Source organism: Fulmarus glacialis, unplaced genomic scaffold (assembly GCF_000690835.1).
Source record: "Fulmarus glacialis isolate BGI_N327 unplaced genomic scaffold, ASM69083v1 scaffold24227, whole genome shotgun sequence".
In the NCBI taxonomy this organism is placed as follows: Eukaryota; Metazoa; Chordata; class Aves; order Procellariiformes; family Procellariidae; genus Fulmarus; species Fulmarus glacialis.
This window is the reverse complement of record NW_009222921.1, coordinates 60,607-80,606: the sequence shown is the minus strand read 5'-3', so window position 1 is coordinate 80,606 and position 20,000 is coordinate 60,607. Positions and strand designations below refer to the sequence as shown.

The window sequence follows — 20,000 nt, the reverse complement described above, 5'->3', positions numbered from 1 at the left end:
GAAAAGTTGCAGCTCTGATTTCCATGTATTTTTATGGCGTAAGGACCAACTTAATGTGTGCCACTGTTTCCTGATAAAGTTTTTTTTTCAAACTTTCTTGTAACTTTTAAAATATCAAGGTATAATGAAATAATGTCTGTAATTCACGTGGAAAGTAATTTTCAAATGCACTTCTCAATTTAACCTTGAGTAAGATGGAAGGAAAAAAAAAACGTTTTAACTGTCTTACTGTTGATTTGGGATGAAATGGTAAAACTTAAAACGAGCTTAAACTTCATGGCTTCTTGGCTTCGTTTATTTAATTGAATTCTTAATGGAAAAATTGCCATGTGTGTTTTGATAACCTTAGCTCTGACCTCTCTTCCCCTAGCCCTATTATGAGATAAACTCTTCAAAACTGTAGTAATCTCTGCTAATAGCTTAATCTAGATAGTCTATGAGGAGCTGAGTTACTAACATTTTATTTTTAATCTGGAGTAAGCAAATGTTGGATTTCTTTAGATACATGTTTTCAAGTGTTTGCTTAATTTCAAAGACATCTTTGAAAAAGCTTTGAAAAGAACCTTTGAAAAGGTTCTCATACCATTTATGAAATCTTATTAAACATACAGTGTAACATATATATAAAACACAAATTCAGTCCCTACAGTGACAAAAATAAATATGTGCAGCTTTCTGAATGAAAAAATTACTTAGACCAGTCAGCTGCATGGTCTGAAGTGTAGATATATTAGAATTCCCAAAATTTACACAAAGGAAAGAGCTAGCTGTTGCTATCAGTTTGTTAGGTCCCTTTTGTAATTGTTTTTCTTGAGGGAAGTAGTACCTCTTACTGAGCTATTTCATTTACTTTTTTTACATATATCACAATTTAAAATACTTATTTATTTGTATAATTGCAAATTCTACACAATAAAAACTTGGGGACCGGTTCTCCCTGTGCTAGTTTTGCAGTTACTTTGGCAAAGCTAATTATTTTTATCTGTGAGAGAATAAGCCATGTTTTTTTAATCTACTCAGATTTGAAAAAATGCCATCTCCACGAGTATGTTTTAATAATAGTGTGTAATATGTAAAGCTGCTTAGTCTGTATTCTGACTGTTGAAAGAACTGATTACATGACAGTATGCTAGAAAAGTCTTGAGTTGAAGCTGGTGATGATCAAGCTTAAAGAAGATATAACAAGCATTTGTAGAAGTTACAGGTGAAATATAAACTTGAAAGTAGTGTTCCAGTGTAAAATCAAACATCTTTAAATCCTGATCTTTTTTCCCCTGGAATTCCATGTCTTTCCAATTTTGATCAGATGTGAGGAGGATTGTGAGTGCTTAGAAATTCTGCATGTCTTCTGTATGAAATCTTGTGTACCTAGATTGTTTTAAATTGAAAAAATGGATGTCTTAAGAGTTTTGCTGTGTGAATGCTTTTGGTTGTTGAAGTTAGCTTAGATTATTGAAGTAATTATTCTAAATTGATGGGTGGTCTTGAGAAAATGTTTTCGATTGATAGCTGCTAATAGGAGGAGGGTATGTTACTAATACAGCACGATCCCTATATGGGTACCAGAGTTTTAAGAAGCCACTAACCTTTTCAGTTTCTTAATATGCTCAGTGCACGTTTTTATCAATCTTGTGCGTGACAAATACATAGCGAAGTTGGAGAACATATGGTCGCACAGCATCTGACTACTGGCACCTTAAGGTGCAAGTCTGTGACTGTATGAAGGTATATGAAGTGTAACTTTTTGCTGAGAAGGAAATATAATAGTTTCAGTACACAATCTGAATTGTTAAAGTCCTTCGAATAATTAACTCTGAAACTAAACGAATTAAATGCTGTCGGCCAAGGAAGATCTCACAGAAATACAAGTCGCCCTGTAAAAGTACAGTGCTGTGCGTGGTACTGCATTACCGACAGCGAGCTTTTGAAAACAGTGGCTAGCACCAATCTTGAGCACCCTCTGCTGACCAAACTATACATGGCATTTCTTTAACTGCCGCAGGTCTTTTTAGCCTTCAGCCAACTTAGAGCAAAATACTGAAATAAGGTAGAGGCAAATATCAATGATGTGGCTTTGTTATTATATGTAAAGACTTATTCTAAAAAGAGACATCAGATTGAAGAATATTTAGAGATATTGGGATAGTTGAGCAAACTGCAAAAGTGTTAATGAAAACCAGATTTATAGTCAACTGGATTTAAGAATGGATCACTTTCAATTTCTCTCATTTTCATCTTTTGAAACACAATGTTTTACTACAGATACAGTAAATCATTGACATTAGGATAAATCAGGACACAGTTGAAAAAGAAGACACACTTGAGAAGGTTATGAAATCTGTGACCAGTATTTGTCAAAATGAGTGCCTTACTTTCAAGCAGCTGAGTCCACTGTTTAAGTACAGTTGTGGATATAGCTCACTTACAGTTTTTATTGTAGTAGACTGAAATAGAGAGGGCTAAGAACCTCTAAAAACCCGGAGAGGACTTACAAGTTTCACTTTGAGTATCCAAACTCAGACGATGTTGAGTCTGGAAGAGGCAACGATGTAAAATGGACGAACAAAAGAAAGAGAGAAAGAAATTTTGTAAGTCTTCATTTTCTTTTAGCATTATAGATATTACTAGCTACAAAAGGGAATTTTGTTTCTAAAGTGATTAGTTTATTTCAAACATAGATACTATGCAGTTATGAATAGCTTGTTAAAGTAAAAAAAGGCAAGTCAGAAAGGTAATTTCAAAATGTAATAAATTTATTTTGCCTTAAAGAGCATTTAAACCTCTGTTTTTGAATACGCATCAAAACATTCAAAAAACATTATCTACTTGCCGCTTACTCTTCTTCCTTCGGATGATAACCATGTGTTTCTTCTTGACTTTTAAAATATTTCTACTGTTTTAAATGCCTATCTGTTGGATATGAGCTGTTTTTTGTAAAAATACAGACAAGTAATTGTAATTTGTTTCTTTGGGGATACAATTAATGCTAAATATCTAAAAATGTTTCTTGAAATCAGTGTAGAATAGATGGAATTCAGTTCCATAAGCCTGCAATATTAACATAATGCCAAATATTTCAGTTTGGTCAAAGTGATGTTGTATTGGGATTAAAGCTAGCATGAAGGATCCATACTTCTTTTTGCCAAACGAAATACAGAAAAATGTTACTGGAATCAAATGGACTATTTTCTGGTTATTACTTTTGTATAACTGCACTGGAGTGGACTAAATAACTAAAGTTTATTTCAGTTTTACTAAGTCAAGTAGAACCCTCCCCCACACCACCACAATTATTGCTCTAATTCTAAAATGAATAAAACTTGTAATAGGTTTTTAGTGCTTCAGGAAATGTTTTCAAGGTTTGTCATTGTTGCTCTTGCAGCTAAACAAGTGATTGGGATGTTTGAAAATAGATCTGAGAAAAAGCCAGGATACGTGACTTTTTTTCATTAAATGATCACTTTATATATGTCAGTGTTGTCTTTGCTTTTCCTACCTTTGAATCTACTGCTTAAAAGAATGAGTAAGATACTAATTAAAAAGTGTAACATATTGTATGCAAGATTTGGTGGTTTTTATGTTAATCAAGACAGGCTTGCAGAGAAACATACTTGTCAGACCACTACTTGAGTACAGTGAATTAAGGAAAGATGCTTCCTAAACTTGAATTCACTCGCTTTCCTTGTTTTGATTCATAGTTGTATTAGCTTAATGTGGTTAACCTGGATTGCTGAGCAGTCAAGAATTTGAATCATAGGAATAACCTTAGAATTAGGAGACTTAACAAAGAAGAAGCATTTACAGATTCCGAAGTTTAGTGTTTAGATGTTTTTAGTGTCAAAGATTAAGGTAAACAGGTAATGATGTGTCTATTTAGCCTTTAAACACAGATTAATAATCTATTATTCCTAGGGACTATAGGAAAGGTTTAACAGATTATTGAGGAAAGCCATAGTGGTTCAGATACATGCAGTTAACTGTATATAGTAGTCTATATAAAAAATATATTTTTTTATAAATGGTGAAATACCATGAATCCTTTTTCTTAGGCAAAGCTTGTTTTTGTCAGCCCAAAGAAGAAAGATCTATTATTTGAATTTCAGTAATTTTAAATACTTACCTTACTCTTTACATCTAAGTTTAGACCAGAATTAATGAAAACATGAATAATTGACTAGTATTCAAGGTTTAATAAAGTTCAGAGCATGTATTAAGAATAGGAAAGAAAATTTTTATGTTTATGGTGCAAATTAAAGCAAAAGTCTATCTCAAACATACATACCATGAAATTTCATTGTAGTCAATATGGTGTTTGTCAGTGCAGAACCAGACTGATTACTGAAATATAATTACCTTCATGGAGGAATTTGGTTGTGGGGGGAAGTCTCTCCTCAGATAGTGCTTTAATACTTCAACAGTATTAAAGTAGGGTGCTTAAAAAAGACTATTTATGAGCAATTATTTCTAATGCACTTTAAACTGTAATTGAATAAAAAATGACTGCACTGGACTATTTTGAGAAATCTTTACCATTATGCAACGTTTAATTATCAAATTTTGCATTTCAATATTATAGCATAAAAAATTTTCTCATTTTCCAAGTAATATACTTTTTATAATGTTAGAAGAATTGTTCTATTACTACAATAAGAGCTTCAGAGGATAACCTTTCCCAAAAGTTAAGCGTCTAGGGCAGCAATAGCAATATTGCTGTTCGTGTTCTACTTCAGTAGTCAGGTTTGTTATTGCTTTCAACTTTTGCTAATTAAATTAAGATTTTTGTCATAAGATAATGACTTATACCTTGTGGTCAAGGTAAACTTCTAATGTGAAGTTTAGACCTTTAATCATTCCCTCATTCAAGAATAAAACATCTTAAAAACTTGTAGGCTTTTTTTGATGCAAGTAGACAGTGCCATACTTTTTATTGATGGTATAAGCCATTATTTTACTGAGAACCATTAGCTATTTAAAACTTTGTGCATAAATTAAAGAGGAGCTAAATGGATTTGCAGTTGTTGCCATTAGTAGCATTTTAGATTATACAGGCAATTATTGTGTTCATTATCGTAGAGCAGCCCCTTTGCAAAACTACTGTGGTTGTCTTAGACATTATGTACAAATTTTCCCTTGGAGATTAAAATTTCCAGTGGTGTGTTTAATTTTGTTAACACAGTTGTTTCAAATAGAACAAATATTATGACAAGTAGAAGAAAATTTGCTTTTCTAATATGGGAAATAGCAATAAATGTGGAAAATTACTCTAATTCTTAACTCATCTATTTCTTACATTGTCATAATTATTCTGGTTATGATTCTTTTCAAAGGAGAGAAATCACTTTCTTAAGATGGTATATTTTACAAATGCTTTGATAAAATCACAATGTAGTTAAAATGAAGTTTACCCACTTTTCCAATATTCAGATGAATTTTAGAGAATGTTAGTGAATTTCTACATGAAATGTATCTGGATAATTCAACAGTGTTTCATTAGTTTGAGTGCAGAAATTGTTTAAGTGGAAAGGCACAAAATTAAACTAATTAAGTATATCTCAGTACATTATAGTAACTAATTTTTGAGAAATGGAGAATACATTTCTATTAAAACTTACTTTCTTTGTGTGCCTTCTTAAGTGGGGTTTTGCAATTGCTTTCACTTGTCACAGTAAATTAAAATATTAAAATTGACTATAGACAATAGTATGATCTATATTAAAAAGGATTATATTATCAGTAACAAAAATATTCTTGTGCAGGAGATTTATGGTGTGAAAGTTTTTCATCATCAACTTTTTTATTCTCTTAATATCTTTCCAAACACATTTTTGTTGGTTTCCAAACTTAAATTCACATCTGTCTTCATCAATTAGAAAGGTATTAATGCTTTGAATTAGCTACATATCAGTGTGCAGAGGACTAAATTTAACGTTTCTGTCCAAAAAGTGGCATTCTTTCCAAAGAAGCTCTTTATTCATTTCTATTCTGGGGTGGGGTTTTTACGGGGGGCAGAGGGGGAGCTAAGGGGAGAGATAGGCTTTCACTACCATGATGCAGGAAAAAAAAGTGTGAGGTAGTGGTTATGCATATTGCAAGACAGTGATTCTTTATTTTATTACAAAAAAAGACCAACTCTAGAAGGCCAGATTAAATCATTCCTTTCACTTTTTAATGGGATTTGGATGAATAGAGTAAAATATGCACTTTGCATTCATTGATAGCATCTTTAGGTTGAGGTAATTGAGTCTTTTTTCCCTGACTGAATGAATAATGACTTCATCTGATCCTCAGCGAGGCCTGAAACTTAGGCTGCCTTTGTCAACGCAAAAAGATCTGGGCTTTGAAACATGCTCTACTTCCCTGGCTTAATTTTTCTTCATTTTAATCCAAAAACCTATTTTTCTCAATAATTCAAGCATAAACTATGTAGTAGTTGAAGCAGCGGAAATTGCAAGATATTTGTCCTCGTTGTGCTGCTTTTTAAATGCAGCTGATAAATCAGCCGCTGTGGTCTTCAGCTGCCTGGTTCTCTAGGGAAGGGACGGCCCCTGTATAAGCAAGATTGCTGGAATTTTTAAGAACTATATTTAAAGTGGTTCTTTTTTAGACTGTTTGTTATCGAAGGAAGTGTTATGTTTTACTGGTCTTACTGGCAAGACTTGGAGATAAAAGGGGCATCTGTGATGGGGCCTAGGAAACTCTTCCTGACATAATTTTCCCACATATTTTACTGACTACAAGAGCATCCCAAAAAGTGGAGTATAAATACTTAGCCTACAGCATACATTATTGAAATGGTGAGAGTCTTAGTTACATAGCTTAAAAATATTTTTTTCATGAGAAACAGTGGATGACAGATAGCCTCTCAATGTTTTTGCTAAAATGTTTCTAAATCAAATACCTTTTTACTCATGAAAAGTTGAACCTCTGTTTTGCTATTTTGGTTTGAAAATGGATATTCCACTTGATTGTTGTTTTTTATTCTTATATTGAATAACTGAAAGTGTCATACAATCAAAAATTATTTCTATGAAATGAGTTCAGATTTACAGACCAGTGTGGCAGTATAGTTACAAGTTACAGTACACTAGTTACACGAATGAGAAGGTAGCTCTGTCGCATTTGTCCATGGATTCTTCAATCTAACAGGTTTTTGATCTTCTAGCAGTAAATGAGCAGTAGCTATCCTGCAAATAGAATATACAGTGCCAGTATTTTTGCTGCATGCATGACAGAAGAAAATTGTTCCTGCTCATTTGTTCATCTCTAATTGTCTTTTCTCCTTGCCCTCCCGTGTTCCTGTCCTGGATCAGGGTATGGGGGAGGGATCTGTCAGGCATTCAGAAGGCCTGGCTGGGACAGTTCATGCTGGTTCTGGGAATTGTTATTGTCCTGTAACCAGGGAACATCTATTGCATACAAGCATAGGAACAATAATCAATTCAGTTATCAAAATGCAATTAATTGTTACAAGTGCATGGATTTTTAATAGGTAGGAACAAAAAAGCCAATAATAGCTAATTATTTGCACCGCAAAAGTGTCAATTTAAGAAAAAGTCATGACTAACTTGATTTATACTTCTTCCTCTAGGTTGGCTTGCTGGACCTGGAGTTGAATCAACTGACCAAAGCCCTATTTTTGGCCTTAGTTGCACTATCAGTTGTTATGGTAACCTTGCAAGGATTTGTAGGCCCATGGTATCGCAACCTTTTCCGGTTCCTCCTCCTCTTTTCCTATATCATCCCAATCAGGTATGTGTAAGAATGAAGGAAAAACACAATGTCTAATTTCACTGAATGTGTCTTTCTTGAAATTTATACTTGCTTCTCATTGTGAAGGAAATTGATCTTATCAGGAAGCTGAAGGAGAAGGTGCCAACAAATCTGCTGATTCTTGAAGGATCACTGTACAGAAAACAATACTGTTGGGTTTTTTGTATAATGTTTTTTGCTGGAGTAATCAGGATATCTAATCCTTTACTAGCATAAATGTATTAATAAGGATACAATCTTGGTATATTTGAGAACGTGGTTTTAGGAAACATGTATTCGAATGAACTGTTAAGTATATTTTGGAACTTTATTTTTAATGCCTTAAATACCGAAAATGTTCCATTTCTTGGGTTAAAATACAGACTTTTTACTACAACAATGGTTAATTTAAATTGAATGGCTGCATAATGTAGGTGCACTTTTACAACGAGAGGACTTTTAACATGTGTAACCGAGTAGAGACTTGCCCTGAATTAATTAATTCATTAAGCATGAGTACTGTATATTCAAATTGCAGATAAACTGGAACAGGAAATAATATCCATGTGTGTAATCGAGTCTTCTGTGGACACAGAAGTGAGAACACTGGCTCCAAAATGAGTTTTTTTCCTTGAATGGGTATTGCCTTTGCAAAATGGAAATACTCTCTCCTGTTAAAATACCCAGTGTTTACATTAAGGTGATTGTTAATTTTAGATGCTCTCTGGAACTCTTAAGTTTGAGATACATCATTCACTAAGCCCAGTGGCTAGCCACAGAGTTAGCAGCAACTAAACGGTAGGTAGGTTTAAGACCTATCCCCTCAGGTTTGAATACAATATTTAAATCCATGTAGTATAAGAAAAAAAGACCAGGAGGATTTCATTAAGTATTTTAATCTAAGCTTACATGACTTATGTGTTACTGTGTTCACATTTTTTAAGTACATGTCTATGTGAAGGGAACTATATCGTATTTGACCAATTTGACACTCAGGATGTATCTGTCATAAGGTTTATAACTTAAAGGACTTGTATTTTTATACTTTTGTGTTGCAAGAGCAACTGATTCTGTTGGGAAATTGAAGGACAATGTTCCAGCAAATCTGCTGGGGAGTTGAGATCTCATTGTAGAAACTGATCATCTTAGAAGAGTTTCCACTGCCTTTAACTCGCTCTTGTTTTTTATTTACACATTCATGTTTCACTTTTGTGGTATCTTTCTAAACACTGTCATTGTCATAACTCCCTTACTGCTTATATGATGCTGCTGTTGAGGTTGTGTCACCATTTCCCCGCCCCCCCCCTCGAGTTATTAAGCAACTTATCCATGTGAAGAGGCAAAAAGTGCTGCATTCAAGTGATAAGTAAAGTCTGCATATTGCTGAAAGATGCACTTAATCATCAAAGGACATGTAGGGGATTGGAAAAATGAGCTAAGAGTATAAAGGATCACTTGTCAGTCACTGTGTTCTTCCATAATAAACATACTAAGCCAAAACTTATTGAAGTGGTTAAAAGACAAGTATATCTTTGTTACAGGACGCAAGAGGATTAAAAGCATATAGGTGGTGTAAGTAAATTTGACTCTATATTGACAGTTCAACATATGTCACTGAAAAACATGTTGATTGAGCAGCTCATTTTCAACTTAAAGAGTTGTTTAGTGGACTTGTTTTCTTTTCCAAATAGTTCTTTTCCAAAAATAACTTCTAGGATACACCTAATCCCATTTTTCAATTGCTTGTAGGAGATAATATACAAAGCGGAAGTATTAGAGAATGTGATTGATTTAGTTCTGAGATGGACCATGTAGTTACTCTATGGAAGATCAGACAGGAACCTATCAGAGAATACTTTTCTCTCTAGAGGTTTATCTATTTCTATACCAACTTTTCTTCAACTCAGATCATTCGTATACAGGGTCACTTCCCACACTGTCAGCAAAATAAACAACTCCAGTCATGCTGGTGTTCAAATATAACTACACTTCTTTTCCTCTTTTCTGGAAGTTAAGCATGGAAATGACTTACTCTTTAGGCTGTATTTGGAGTGTAAACTCTTGGAGACGAAAATTACAAGACTAATGATGCTGAAGCACCAGGTGTTGTGTCCTCTCATTATTTTAAAAATAGCTATATGGGGGAAATAATGAACTTTTCACAGATAAAGGAAATGAACGTGGGAGATCAGGGTTGACTGGTAGAGGCAAAGCATATCTGAACTCATGCACGTGTGAAATGTGTTGATTGATGGTTTTAGAGAATTCAGGAAGTTTCTAAATACAGAGGTTTTTTGCAGTTATGTTTGGCTTTTGGTTTGCAGGGCAAAGGAAATTCCAGGTATGCAATAAAAATAATTTTCCATGGTCAGACATGTTTGGTGAAGACCATCAGGAGGAGGTAACTAACTGTTAGCAGATTTTAACTGATCTCTGTGCAGTCTCTCCTATAATTAATAGGAAGAAGAACTTTTTTTTGCTCTGAGGAGCAGCTAGTTCCTTGTGATTCAGCTGCATCCGAAATACTCCTCTAGATCAGTGTTGCTTCACTGTGTGAAGGGTATTACTGTGGGGCATGTAAGACTTCAGAAGTATAAACATAAAGCAACTGTAAAAAAAAAACCAAAACACAACCAAACAAAAAATACCCCAACAACGAACACCCACCCCCCCATCCCTTCTCCCCCCAAAAAACCCCAGCTCACAACATTGCACACATTCTGTAGCATACAGGGAATCAAGCAAAATGGAGAAAAAGTAGTAGTAAGCAAACATTGAAAGCTTAGTCCAGCTCTTAATTGGTTGTAAATTAGAACCATTATGCACAAAATGTTTTAAACAGCCCCACACCCCAGAAACATTTGGCCCTTAAAATTACTCTTCTGTAATTGGCGTTTCTTTTTCCCCTGTGGAGGAAGCATAGCCCAGGGAGCCTCCATAGGCAATCTGCCTCCCTACAAAGTTAATCTATTTGAATTTCTTAAAATTTATTGGAAAAGGAGGATAGAAAGCAAGTCCTTGACAGGCTGTCCAAAACTAAATAAACCTCTCTAGGATTATTGCTCACCCATTCTCTGGGTTTTTCCATGTTCCTTGGTATTCTTAGGCTTTTTTTTAGTTGGCTCTAGCCAGTTTGAAGTGCATTAATGCCTATCCATAAGTTCCTCCAGTGTCACTGGGACCATTTCATTGCTTGTTTTAAATAAAATCATTGATTGAAATACATTTGCCATTAGTTTACAAGATCTTGTCTGACTATATCACCTAGTGCAGTTATCACATAGCACTTGTTTTAAATAGTAAGGTCCTTTTGTTGAACAACTTGTATTTTGGATTGTCTTTTCTAACAAAGGGCAGAGGGCAAGAACAGTCATGCTAATGAAACGTCAGTACCTCAGGTGGGGGAAGATGAGGTAGAGCTTTGTCATTGTTACGCTATCTTTCACTTGGTTACCCAGTTTAACTCTATCACTGTGGTTATAGATACATTCTTTTTTGATTTTATATCTTTTTAAAATCAGGCTTACATTTTTATCAGGAGAGTTTAATTTCCCTTTTGTGTGGAACTAAAGACATTTACTGTACACATCTAAAATTCCTCAAGACTTACATGATTTGTATTGGAGTTTTTCCTTTAATTTTTGCAGCTACTAATTTGATCAGTTGTTTTAGTTTTAATTTTTTTTGAAAGAGCTGTCAGAGAGACAGTTACTAATATTTGTATTTTTAAGTTCAAGAGAATAGAAGAGACGTCAATCAATGTGGGATGTGAGATACACCCTCTCAACTACTGAGCTGAAAATCCCGGTGTGTATATGGGTGTAAGAAAGATGATCAGGCGGTTAGAGAGCCTTGCCACAATGCAATTCTGTCCTTTCACCTGGCATTTAGCTGTAGCATCTCTTCATCAGCTCACTTGAGCTGTCATAGTAATCGGTTCAGAAATGGCAGCCAAGACCAAAGAAAAGGCTAGCCTTAATGATGGTACTGCACCACCAAACTGGATCCCCTCCACCACCAAGTAATGGGACTCTGTTTATTCATTGTCCAGTCTTCTTCAACACCTTGAAAGGCGACGTGAGTTGCACTTTGACTTGAGTCCTTTTGTTTGTTTGCTTTGTTTTTCCCCCAAAAAATGTAGCCAGGAAAGTTTTTCAAGATAATTTAGGCTTAGCCAAGCAGTGTTTGGTGAAATTACTGCCTCGCGTATACAGGCATGTGAATCTTGTAGCCGTACATGCTTCCACTTAGTTGTTGAGTAATGTGGAGTATTTACCATAAAATGATAAGGTATTGACTGGGGATCTGGTAAAAATGTGTATCATCTAGGCTCTATATTTAGTAGCAGTTTAAAGCTGGATTGGCAAGGGCTTAATCAGCCATCTTTTTAGGAGGATCCTTTAGTTTTCGTGTACAGAGAAGCTGAAATGTCTTTTGTCCTTTCCTTCACACACCCCAAGGCTCCTGGGGACTGAGCCATTCTGCCAAAATAAGCTGTCCCAAACATCTGGAAGGAACTGCCTTGCACTTAAGTAGTAAAGTTTTGGGGCCCTACCTGGCTCCCGGCTGCTTTTTTCTGGGTCTTTAAGAGGAGCATTTAAAGAAAATCCTTCAAGTCATGTCAGTCTGTTTTCAGTGGGCAGTGAGGAAAACACTGCTAGGAAGTCTTGTATCTGAAATTCATTCATATCCAATGAAATCCCAGATCATACAAATATGAAAAAGGAAATTTTATTCAGTGTGCTTCTGCGTATTCCCGAGATCCAGGGAACTCACTCCTGTGCAGGACTGTAGTGCCTATCTAACAGCAGCAAGCAGCTATGCTGCTTTCAATCATATTGTAGTTTGTGCTGTCCATGTTAGAGCTCTAATCTGTATAATGTATAGATGTAAGAGTATCAGTATATGTAGTCTTACATATACAGACAGAAGATACGTTAGATCTACGATGCAAAGCTTTCAGTGTGGAAGAGCTAAAGAGCTACTCATGAAGTAGTTTAAGCAATCCTTATAAAGATGTATTATACCATACCATGATATATAAAGCAATCTGTATAGAGACTGAAAAATACTATATGAAGAAGCTTGGTGTTTTACAAACTAATTTTGACTTCTTCATGCAACAGGAGCTATGGTGCGTGTGTCTCATGCTAAGAGTAAGTCTTACCCTGCCCAGTATGGTGCTGAGCTAGCTTTGTGCTTTTCTTACAATGTCTGATATTCATGCTACATAGAGAAAGCATAATCAGTTTTAAAAAAAGAAGTCCTTTTTTAACTGATCTAGTGCAGTACATCTTTTTCCTTTCTAACCTTGCAGCATTGCCTATTTGCTTCTAGTTGTTTTTCTGTTTTTGATCTAATAGTATTATAGCAAGTAATGCCAAATTTGTCTGGAATACATTAAAAATATTCATGTTTTTAAAATTATTTGTATTAGACATCTAATGTCAATATTGTTGCCATTGTATAAGAGGCTTAATGAAAGAAGGCATCTGACCTGATAAATTTGAAAATAACAAAGAAACATTTTTAATAGGAAGTTATTACTGTTGTTCTGAGCTGCATATGCTACATCTCTTGTGCCAAGGCTCTCGTTTGACATGCGTTCTATTTGTATTTTGCATTCTACTGTGTTTTCAGCCTGTAAGAAATTCATAGATTAATTTTCTCATTAATTATGCCCCAGATTTCCTCCTGAGGTTTTAAGTTCTACCTATGTTACAACATCTAATTATCTGTGCCTAGGTTAATGTGGCCCTTGAAAAACTACGTGGCACAGTCGCTATAGCAATATAGGATTGATACGCATTTTTTTGCCACACATATTTAAGCATAAATGTGTGGGATTGAGTTCTCTTTTAAAGTTACATTCGTTGGCTGTGTTTTATGTAAAGTGCTGTGTGTACCTTCTTTCATTGCCTTTTATATGCTTACAGAATAGACAAAGTTTAGAAAAATTAGTCCAAGAGAACTAGTGAGACCAATTATGAAGCAAACAAGAACATAAATCTGAGGCTTTTCTTGGGAATATCAGACAGATAGCAGAGAACACTAAATAAAAATGTATATAGTGGGCTAAGCACAAAAGGAATATTATATTCAAATTTCCTTTCCAAATAAAATATGGGGGAAGGGGAATTAGGGGAAATTAAAGGGCTGAGCTATGGGTTGATTTTCATTTATTCAGATCTTGACAGAATATTGTGTTTAAAAGAAGTAACTTCTGTTTTGTTCTATTTTTATTTGTTTAGTTTAAGTTCATAGAATTTGTCAGGCTCCAAAAATCACTTTCTGTGAAGATTTAACTTTCCAGGCATGTTGACGTTAAAACACTTTTGGTTGTTTCTTGACCAATAATTTTAAAATTATTCTGTATTGTTTTCTGGATTGTAAATAATATGTATATCCGTGCATAGTTTATGGCTGTTTCAAGCAGGCAGGGATATTGGAAGGTTAGGGAGTAATAGCGATAGGGGGTTGGGTACAGTTCTGGGTACTGACATGACCCAAATATGATCTTCAGTATTTCACTTAGAAAGAAGTCCTGATAATAAAAAGACTACATCTCAATTACTTCATTTATTTTAAAAACTGGATACCACTATGTATAACTCATACTGTATATGGCGTTTTGGCAGGGCTTTGGTTTTTTCTATGAAACTTCTGCTTATATACAGAACTGCTCAGGAAGTTCTTCCTGCCTGCTAAAGCTCAAATAAAACTATCATAAGATTTTGATTCAAATTCATACTTGAATTTTATTAGGCACAGTATCACTTTGTTCACAAAATTGTCTTTGCTAACTTCATTAGGTCTTGATTGCTTTTCACTGGGTCGTGAAAGGCAGAATATTTCTGCAGTTTCTAAATGTATTTGTCTGAAACTTTCTCAGTGAAGGCCCTTGCTTATTGGCAAACTTGTCCATTTTGACTAAAAAACAAAATCAGAAATCTTTACAAGGGGGCCTAATGTCGTTACCATTTGTGAAAAAATGAAATTTAGAAGTCCTGTGAATATGAATTTGTTTAACCTAAAACACTACTGATGTTTTTGAAGGAATAAAAGCAAAAGTATCTGTTTTCAACTTGTAGTGAAAAGCAGAGTGGATTCTGAAATGTTGTGTTATTGATTTGTTCTGAAGCTGAATTGCAGAGAAGTGCCAGCCTGGCTATTGGTGGAATAAATCCCCAAGTTGGATAAAAGTTGCCCTTAGGTTTGCCTGCTCTAGAGTAACTAGTGCTGAGGTTGAGAGACAAGAAACTTCACACTATTATGTTCACTAAATAGGCCCGTTCTCTGCAACACCCTTCAAATACCTGTATTAACATACTGTGTCTAAAGATTGCATGTTAATTGATTTGCTAAAAATTAGTGTTACTGATACAACAGTGTGCTAATGGTACACATGATGCTGTTCTGTGCATTTTCTTTAATAACTGGTATGTATGGAGTCTTTTAAACTGGATTAAATTGAGAAGGATTTAAAAACTGGTGAATTTAAAATGGTTTTGGTTATATAATGAGGTTTCTTAAGGTCCACAAAGGATTTATGAGAAATGATAGCTAATATTGTCAGGCAATGAAAGTAGCTTGGTGTTGAGTAAGCTTAGTATCTCCTTGTTTTATTGTGTAAAAATTCTTGGACTTTTCAGTTAAGTATTTCTGATTGTTCCTGTGAATCTCTGTTGGAGAGATTTCTAGTTTCAAAAGCATACTCAGTATTAATAGGCCTCTGTCATTTTTAGAGCTACAGCAGTGTCCATAATGTGCTAGGTGATAGCTACAATGATTTCAAAGACAGAAATTTCCTCTAAGACAACAAGCACCATGTGAAGGAAGTCAGAGCAGGATACAGTGTACAAATTTAAGAATTAATACTAAAAATGCATCTATAGCCCTCATTTTTTGTTTATTTTTTCCCTGTTTAATTCCTTACTCATTTTAACAATTCAAGCATGTACCCAATATCTCTCTCTGTCCCAGAAAGCTGTCTTGGACTGTACTAGTCACTGGGGAGACATTATGTCGCTGGAGGCCAGTGGTGCCAGCTTTCTGTTAGGTCCATTGGCATAAAGGGAGTACACTCTGTTTCACTTAGCAGTGCATGCTGGAAAGCTAGGGTAATTCCTAAAATGCCTCGATGTTTTGAAATACAGATTTCTCCTCACCGCTCAGCAGGAGAAGCTGTCTTATTTTCTCTTTTTTTTTCCTCACCTTTATATTACATTTAAGTGAGATTATAATTAAATGCATATAGAGAGTGTTTAGAACATCAAACCCAGGTAACACACATGCTTATAAAAGACGCAAATGAAGATATGAACTGCACTTCAGTTTTGAGAGACTTTTTTGATTTAATCTTTCTGAAGTACAGTTTTTCCTGTCTGGATGACTTTGTAGGTCTCCATTGGTAGAGCAGCCATGTGGATTTCTCTCTTTGTGTGCCATGTACCTGGGATTGCGGCTCTTAAATAGAGTTTTCATCACAGAATTCCTGCCTCAGTAGCCCAGGCAGAAAAAAAAATATTTATAGCCCAAATGCCTCTTTGAAGTGGGGTGATGAGCGGCTTTCATCCTTCACTTAATCTGCTTATTTCTGGCTAGAGCAAATGTCTAGGTGTTCTTAAAGTAAGTGTGCTCATGTTTCTCTTCTCGAGGTAGACAGCATCCTTTGTACTTGACTGGCTAACTAGCACGTTCTCATCCCTAAGAGGAGTAAATCTTTTGCTGTTTCTTCTGTTGACTAATACATATCTCAGTGTGAAGAGCGTTACATTGGTTCTTATATACTCTCTAACTCTGCACGTTAACAGACATACATAATACAAATACTGGTTGCTCAGTACTGGCTCTGGGTTGAGTAAGACAGGGTAAAACTAGTTAACCTGCATGAGGCAAGTGACTTCCAGTATTTTTCTCCTTGTTATAGTGTAGCATTTTCAATAAAAAGAATCTGGTTGTGTCTCCTTCTGTTGTCAGTCCTAATTTTTTTTTATATATTTGTGTGTCTGAAGACAGTTGAAGTTAGGTATGATATTGCAAAACTAATTGGGGTGTATCACCAGGCAGAAGGATGGTTTCCTGCTGCTGCTGCTTTTAATGGGAAAATAAGAGTTAGTTAAAGAACAAAATACCATCCTGAATGGTCAAGAATCTTGTTTCAAAAAGGCTTGGGTTTTTTGTGCAGGAACATGCATTGTCTTCTGCTGTACGAATTCAGGAAGGAGGGGATATGGAATAAACCGAATTTTTTCAGTGTGTGTTGAAATTTCAGAGGTTCTTACAATTCTAATTAAATGCATCTCTTCCTTATGGGATATTGCAGTTTGTGACTCACTGTTACCTCAGGTAATTCGCAATCAATCTGTCGCTGTGATTGCAAGAGGACAGATGAAAACTGTTTGTGGCTGCTGTTTTGGTTATGCTGTACAGCAGCACTTCAGGACTGTTAAAAAAGGTCTGAAGTGCATTAGCAGTATTTTGACCTTGAGATATACCTTTGAATAGTTTTAAGAGTTGTGTTACTGTAAATCTGTTACTAAATTTGGAACTCTGAGTCCTATGCCCTGGGCAAATTAGCTACAAAGAGTTCACATAGCCACTGTCCTAGCTGTTTTTTCGGTATTTTTGTTAGAGCAGAGTCAACAGAAATGAACGTATGCCTATTCCTTAGTCACTGTCCCTCTGACATGGTAGCAGGAACATGGTGAATAGCTAAAGGAAAGTAGCATTATAAAGTTCTAGAGCAAGGTGGTGTAGAGTTTTGAGTTGGAGCATTTGATTTTGGCAAAGAGCAATGTGATTAAAGTTATCGCTGACCAGCATGAGTGAAGACTTTTTTATTATAATCTAGGAATACAAGATGCAAGGGCAATTGATTCTTGTATGATGTAGACATGGAAATAGTAACAAATAAATATGCAGACACCAAGTGAACTGGGAAAAAAACCTTTTGATTTGCACTTCTATATATAATCAGTAAAACTTGCTGCAAGTTACAATTTCTAGTACAGAGCTACCCAAAAGTTTCTTATTGCTGCTGGCAGTAGCAACTCCAGCCCACAAGCTATCACATGAAGGTGCATTTTGCTCCTTGGGCACTATTCTCTTTTTGCAATAGAGAGCCACTGTAACTACATTTTGGGAAGGACAGCAGCATTGTTGATTGGTTGTGGTGGGAAAGTGAAGTTGACAAATATAGTTTTATTTTCCTAAAGAAAAAATAGGTTTTTAAAAAACAGTGACTTGAAGAGGTACAAAAATATTGGTACTTTCACATCATAAAGAAAACATAGGTGCTGTTGGTTTTTTTTAACAAATAAAAACTGTGGCTTGAATAGTGATCTGGTCTTATTGATGAAGTGTATATATAATATTCTCACCTGTGTAAGTGTAGTAATGTAATTATGTCAAGAATCTCCACAAAGTGTTGCAATGTGCCTCATGCAGAAGGCATGGTATTGCATTTGTTTGTATTGCAGTAGCTTCTAAAAGTCTGGGATGGAGCCTGAATTTCTAATGTTCTATGTACTCTACAAACACATAACAAAAGCATTGTTCCAAAATTTTTGTTGCATATAGTTTTAAGATTTTTTTTTTTTTTCCAGGTATCCTAAAAAGAGCTCTAGTTTTATTTTGATGGTTATAACTTTCACTTTGCCTAATATTCACACTGATTATGGTATAAATTTCCTTTGCAGTTTACGTGTGAACTTGGACATGGGTAAGGCAGCCTATGGGTGGATGATTATGAAAGATGACAATATTCCTGGAACAGTTGTTCGAACTAGCACCATACCAGAAGAGTTGGGACGATTAGTTTATTTACTAACGGATAAAACAGGTATATCAGGTTACAATTCTGAAATGTGATGACTTTTATAAAATTTCTAAACTTTATTCTGTATTTGCATATGTTAATGTAAGAGTAGATTTAGAGTACTGATTTTTATTTTTCAGTAAAATTTTAAACATGTGCTTGAGGACTTTGTACCCGTACCAATAGGCTTAGGTAGGCTGGTACTTACACATGAAAGTCAGTATTTGGTAGTAATCTGATTTATTCCAGTGGGAACACTCCTGCTATAGTAACAGGACACTGGATAGCGTTAGTAAGAGTACCATATATCTTACTCTGAAAAGACTCTGGATTAGCACTCAGGATGCTATTTTATTCTGCACCTCATTTCTACTGCAATATTGTATGATAGTAACAGTTAAGAATGGCCTTCAAGAGAGCAAGTCATTTCCAAAACAAGTCATAAGATCAGCCTCCAAAATGACATCTGTTATCCCTATGAAGTTAATTGCTCTTTATGTTAGAAAGAGCAGTTCTAGAGCTGCTGTATGATTTCATCTTCATAACTGTAACCTGTTACTACACCTGACCTGGTATACTGGAAAACCCAACCCTTACCAGGACCAGAAGGTAGGTAAGTGTGTGAAGAAGTAATAGCTTGCATATGCTGCCATCTGCCATTATGACTGAAACTTGTTACAATCTTACCATGCTCTTAGTTCTAGATGTATTTAAGGAATCTTAAAGTTTATTTCGGAAAATGTCATAATAAATAACAAGTTAAATTCTGTAGCAAATACAGTATTTCTTCTCCTTTCTTCTTTCTTTCTGAGATTAAATAAATCAGTTCTGGTAGACATACTGTTTTTTAAAGAAGCTGAACTTTTGAACTGAGAAAGTTGTTTCTCAAACAGCTGAAGAAATTTTTTAGTGGTTTTAAGTAAAATATAGTTCAAAATGGTGAGAAAGCATTTGGAGGGGCAAGGGTTGGCCTCTGTTATACTGTTCAGAAAGCATAATTCACAGTTTACTTCTCTTTCTGCTTGAAATAGTTCCACATTCCCTCCCATGCTGAACACTTCCATTACTGCATATTTTGAAATTAAATGGAAATTTAATATATTGTCACATTTTTGAAACACACTTTCATTTTTTTCTATAGGTACATATGTTACCCTATACAATTCTGAATGCTGTTCATCTATTTTGTAAAAGATAAAGACAACTGCCACCTTCTTTCTTAGCATGTAGAAAAGTGTGTTGCTGATTATAGCGTGGTAATTCTTCAAAGCAAGTGAACAATTCTTTTTTAACAAGTTTTATTTCAGTTAGCTAATGATTTGTATGCTATTTGAAACTGCTTATTGATTTTAATTGTACCCTTCATCATGATAATTTATGTAACTTTAAGAGTGCTGTCTCATCGAAGGCTTGAAATGTGTAATTTACAGTA

At 35.0% G+C, this 20,000-nt stretch overlaps 1 protein-coding gene across 1 annotated transcript in view; it reads left to right on the top strand.

Annotated features, from left to right (window-relative positions):
- The window catches only part of LOC104079563 (probable phospholipid-transporting ATPase IIB), a gene marked incomplete at its 5' end in the record, with an annotated part of 75,590 nt that overhangs the window by 13,799 nt on the left and 41,791 nt on the right, over positions 1–20,000 (top strand). The window contains 2 exons of the mRNA XM_009581639.1: positions 7,589–7,749; positions 18,450–18,592. Of these exons, the coding sequence (XP_009579934.1) occupies positions 7,589–7,749; positions 18,450–18,592 (304 nt within the window). The remainder of the gene's footprint in view (positions 1–7,588; positions 7,750–18,449; positions 18,593–20,000) is intronic.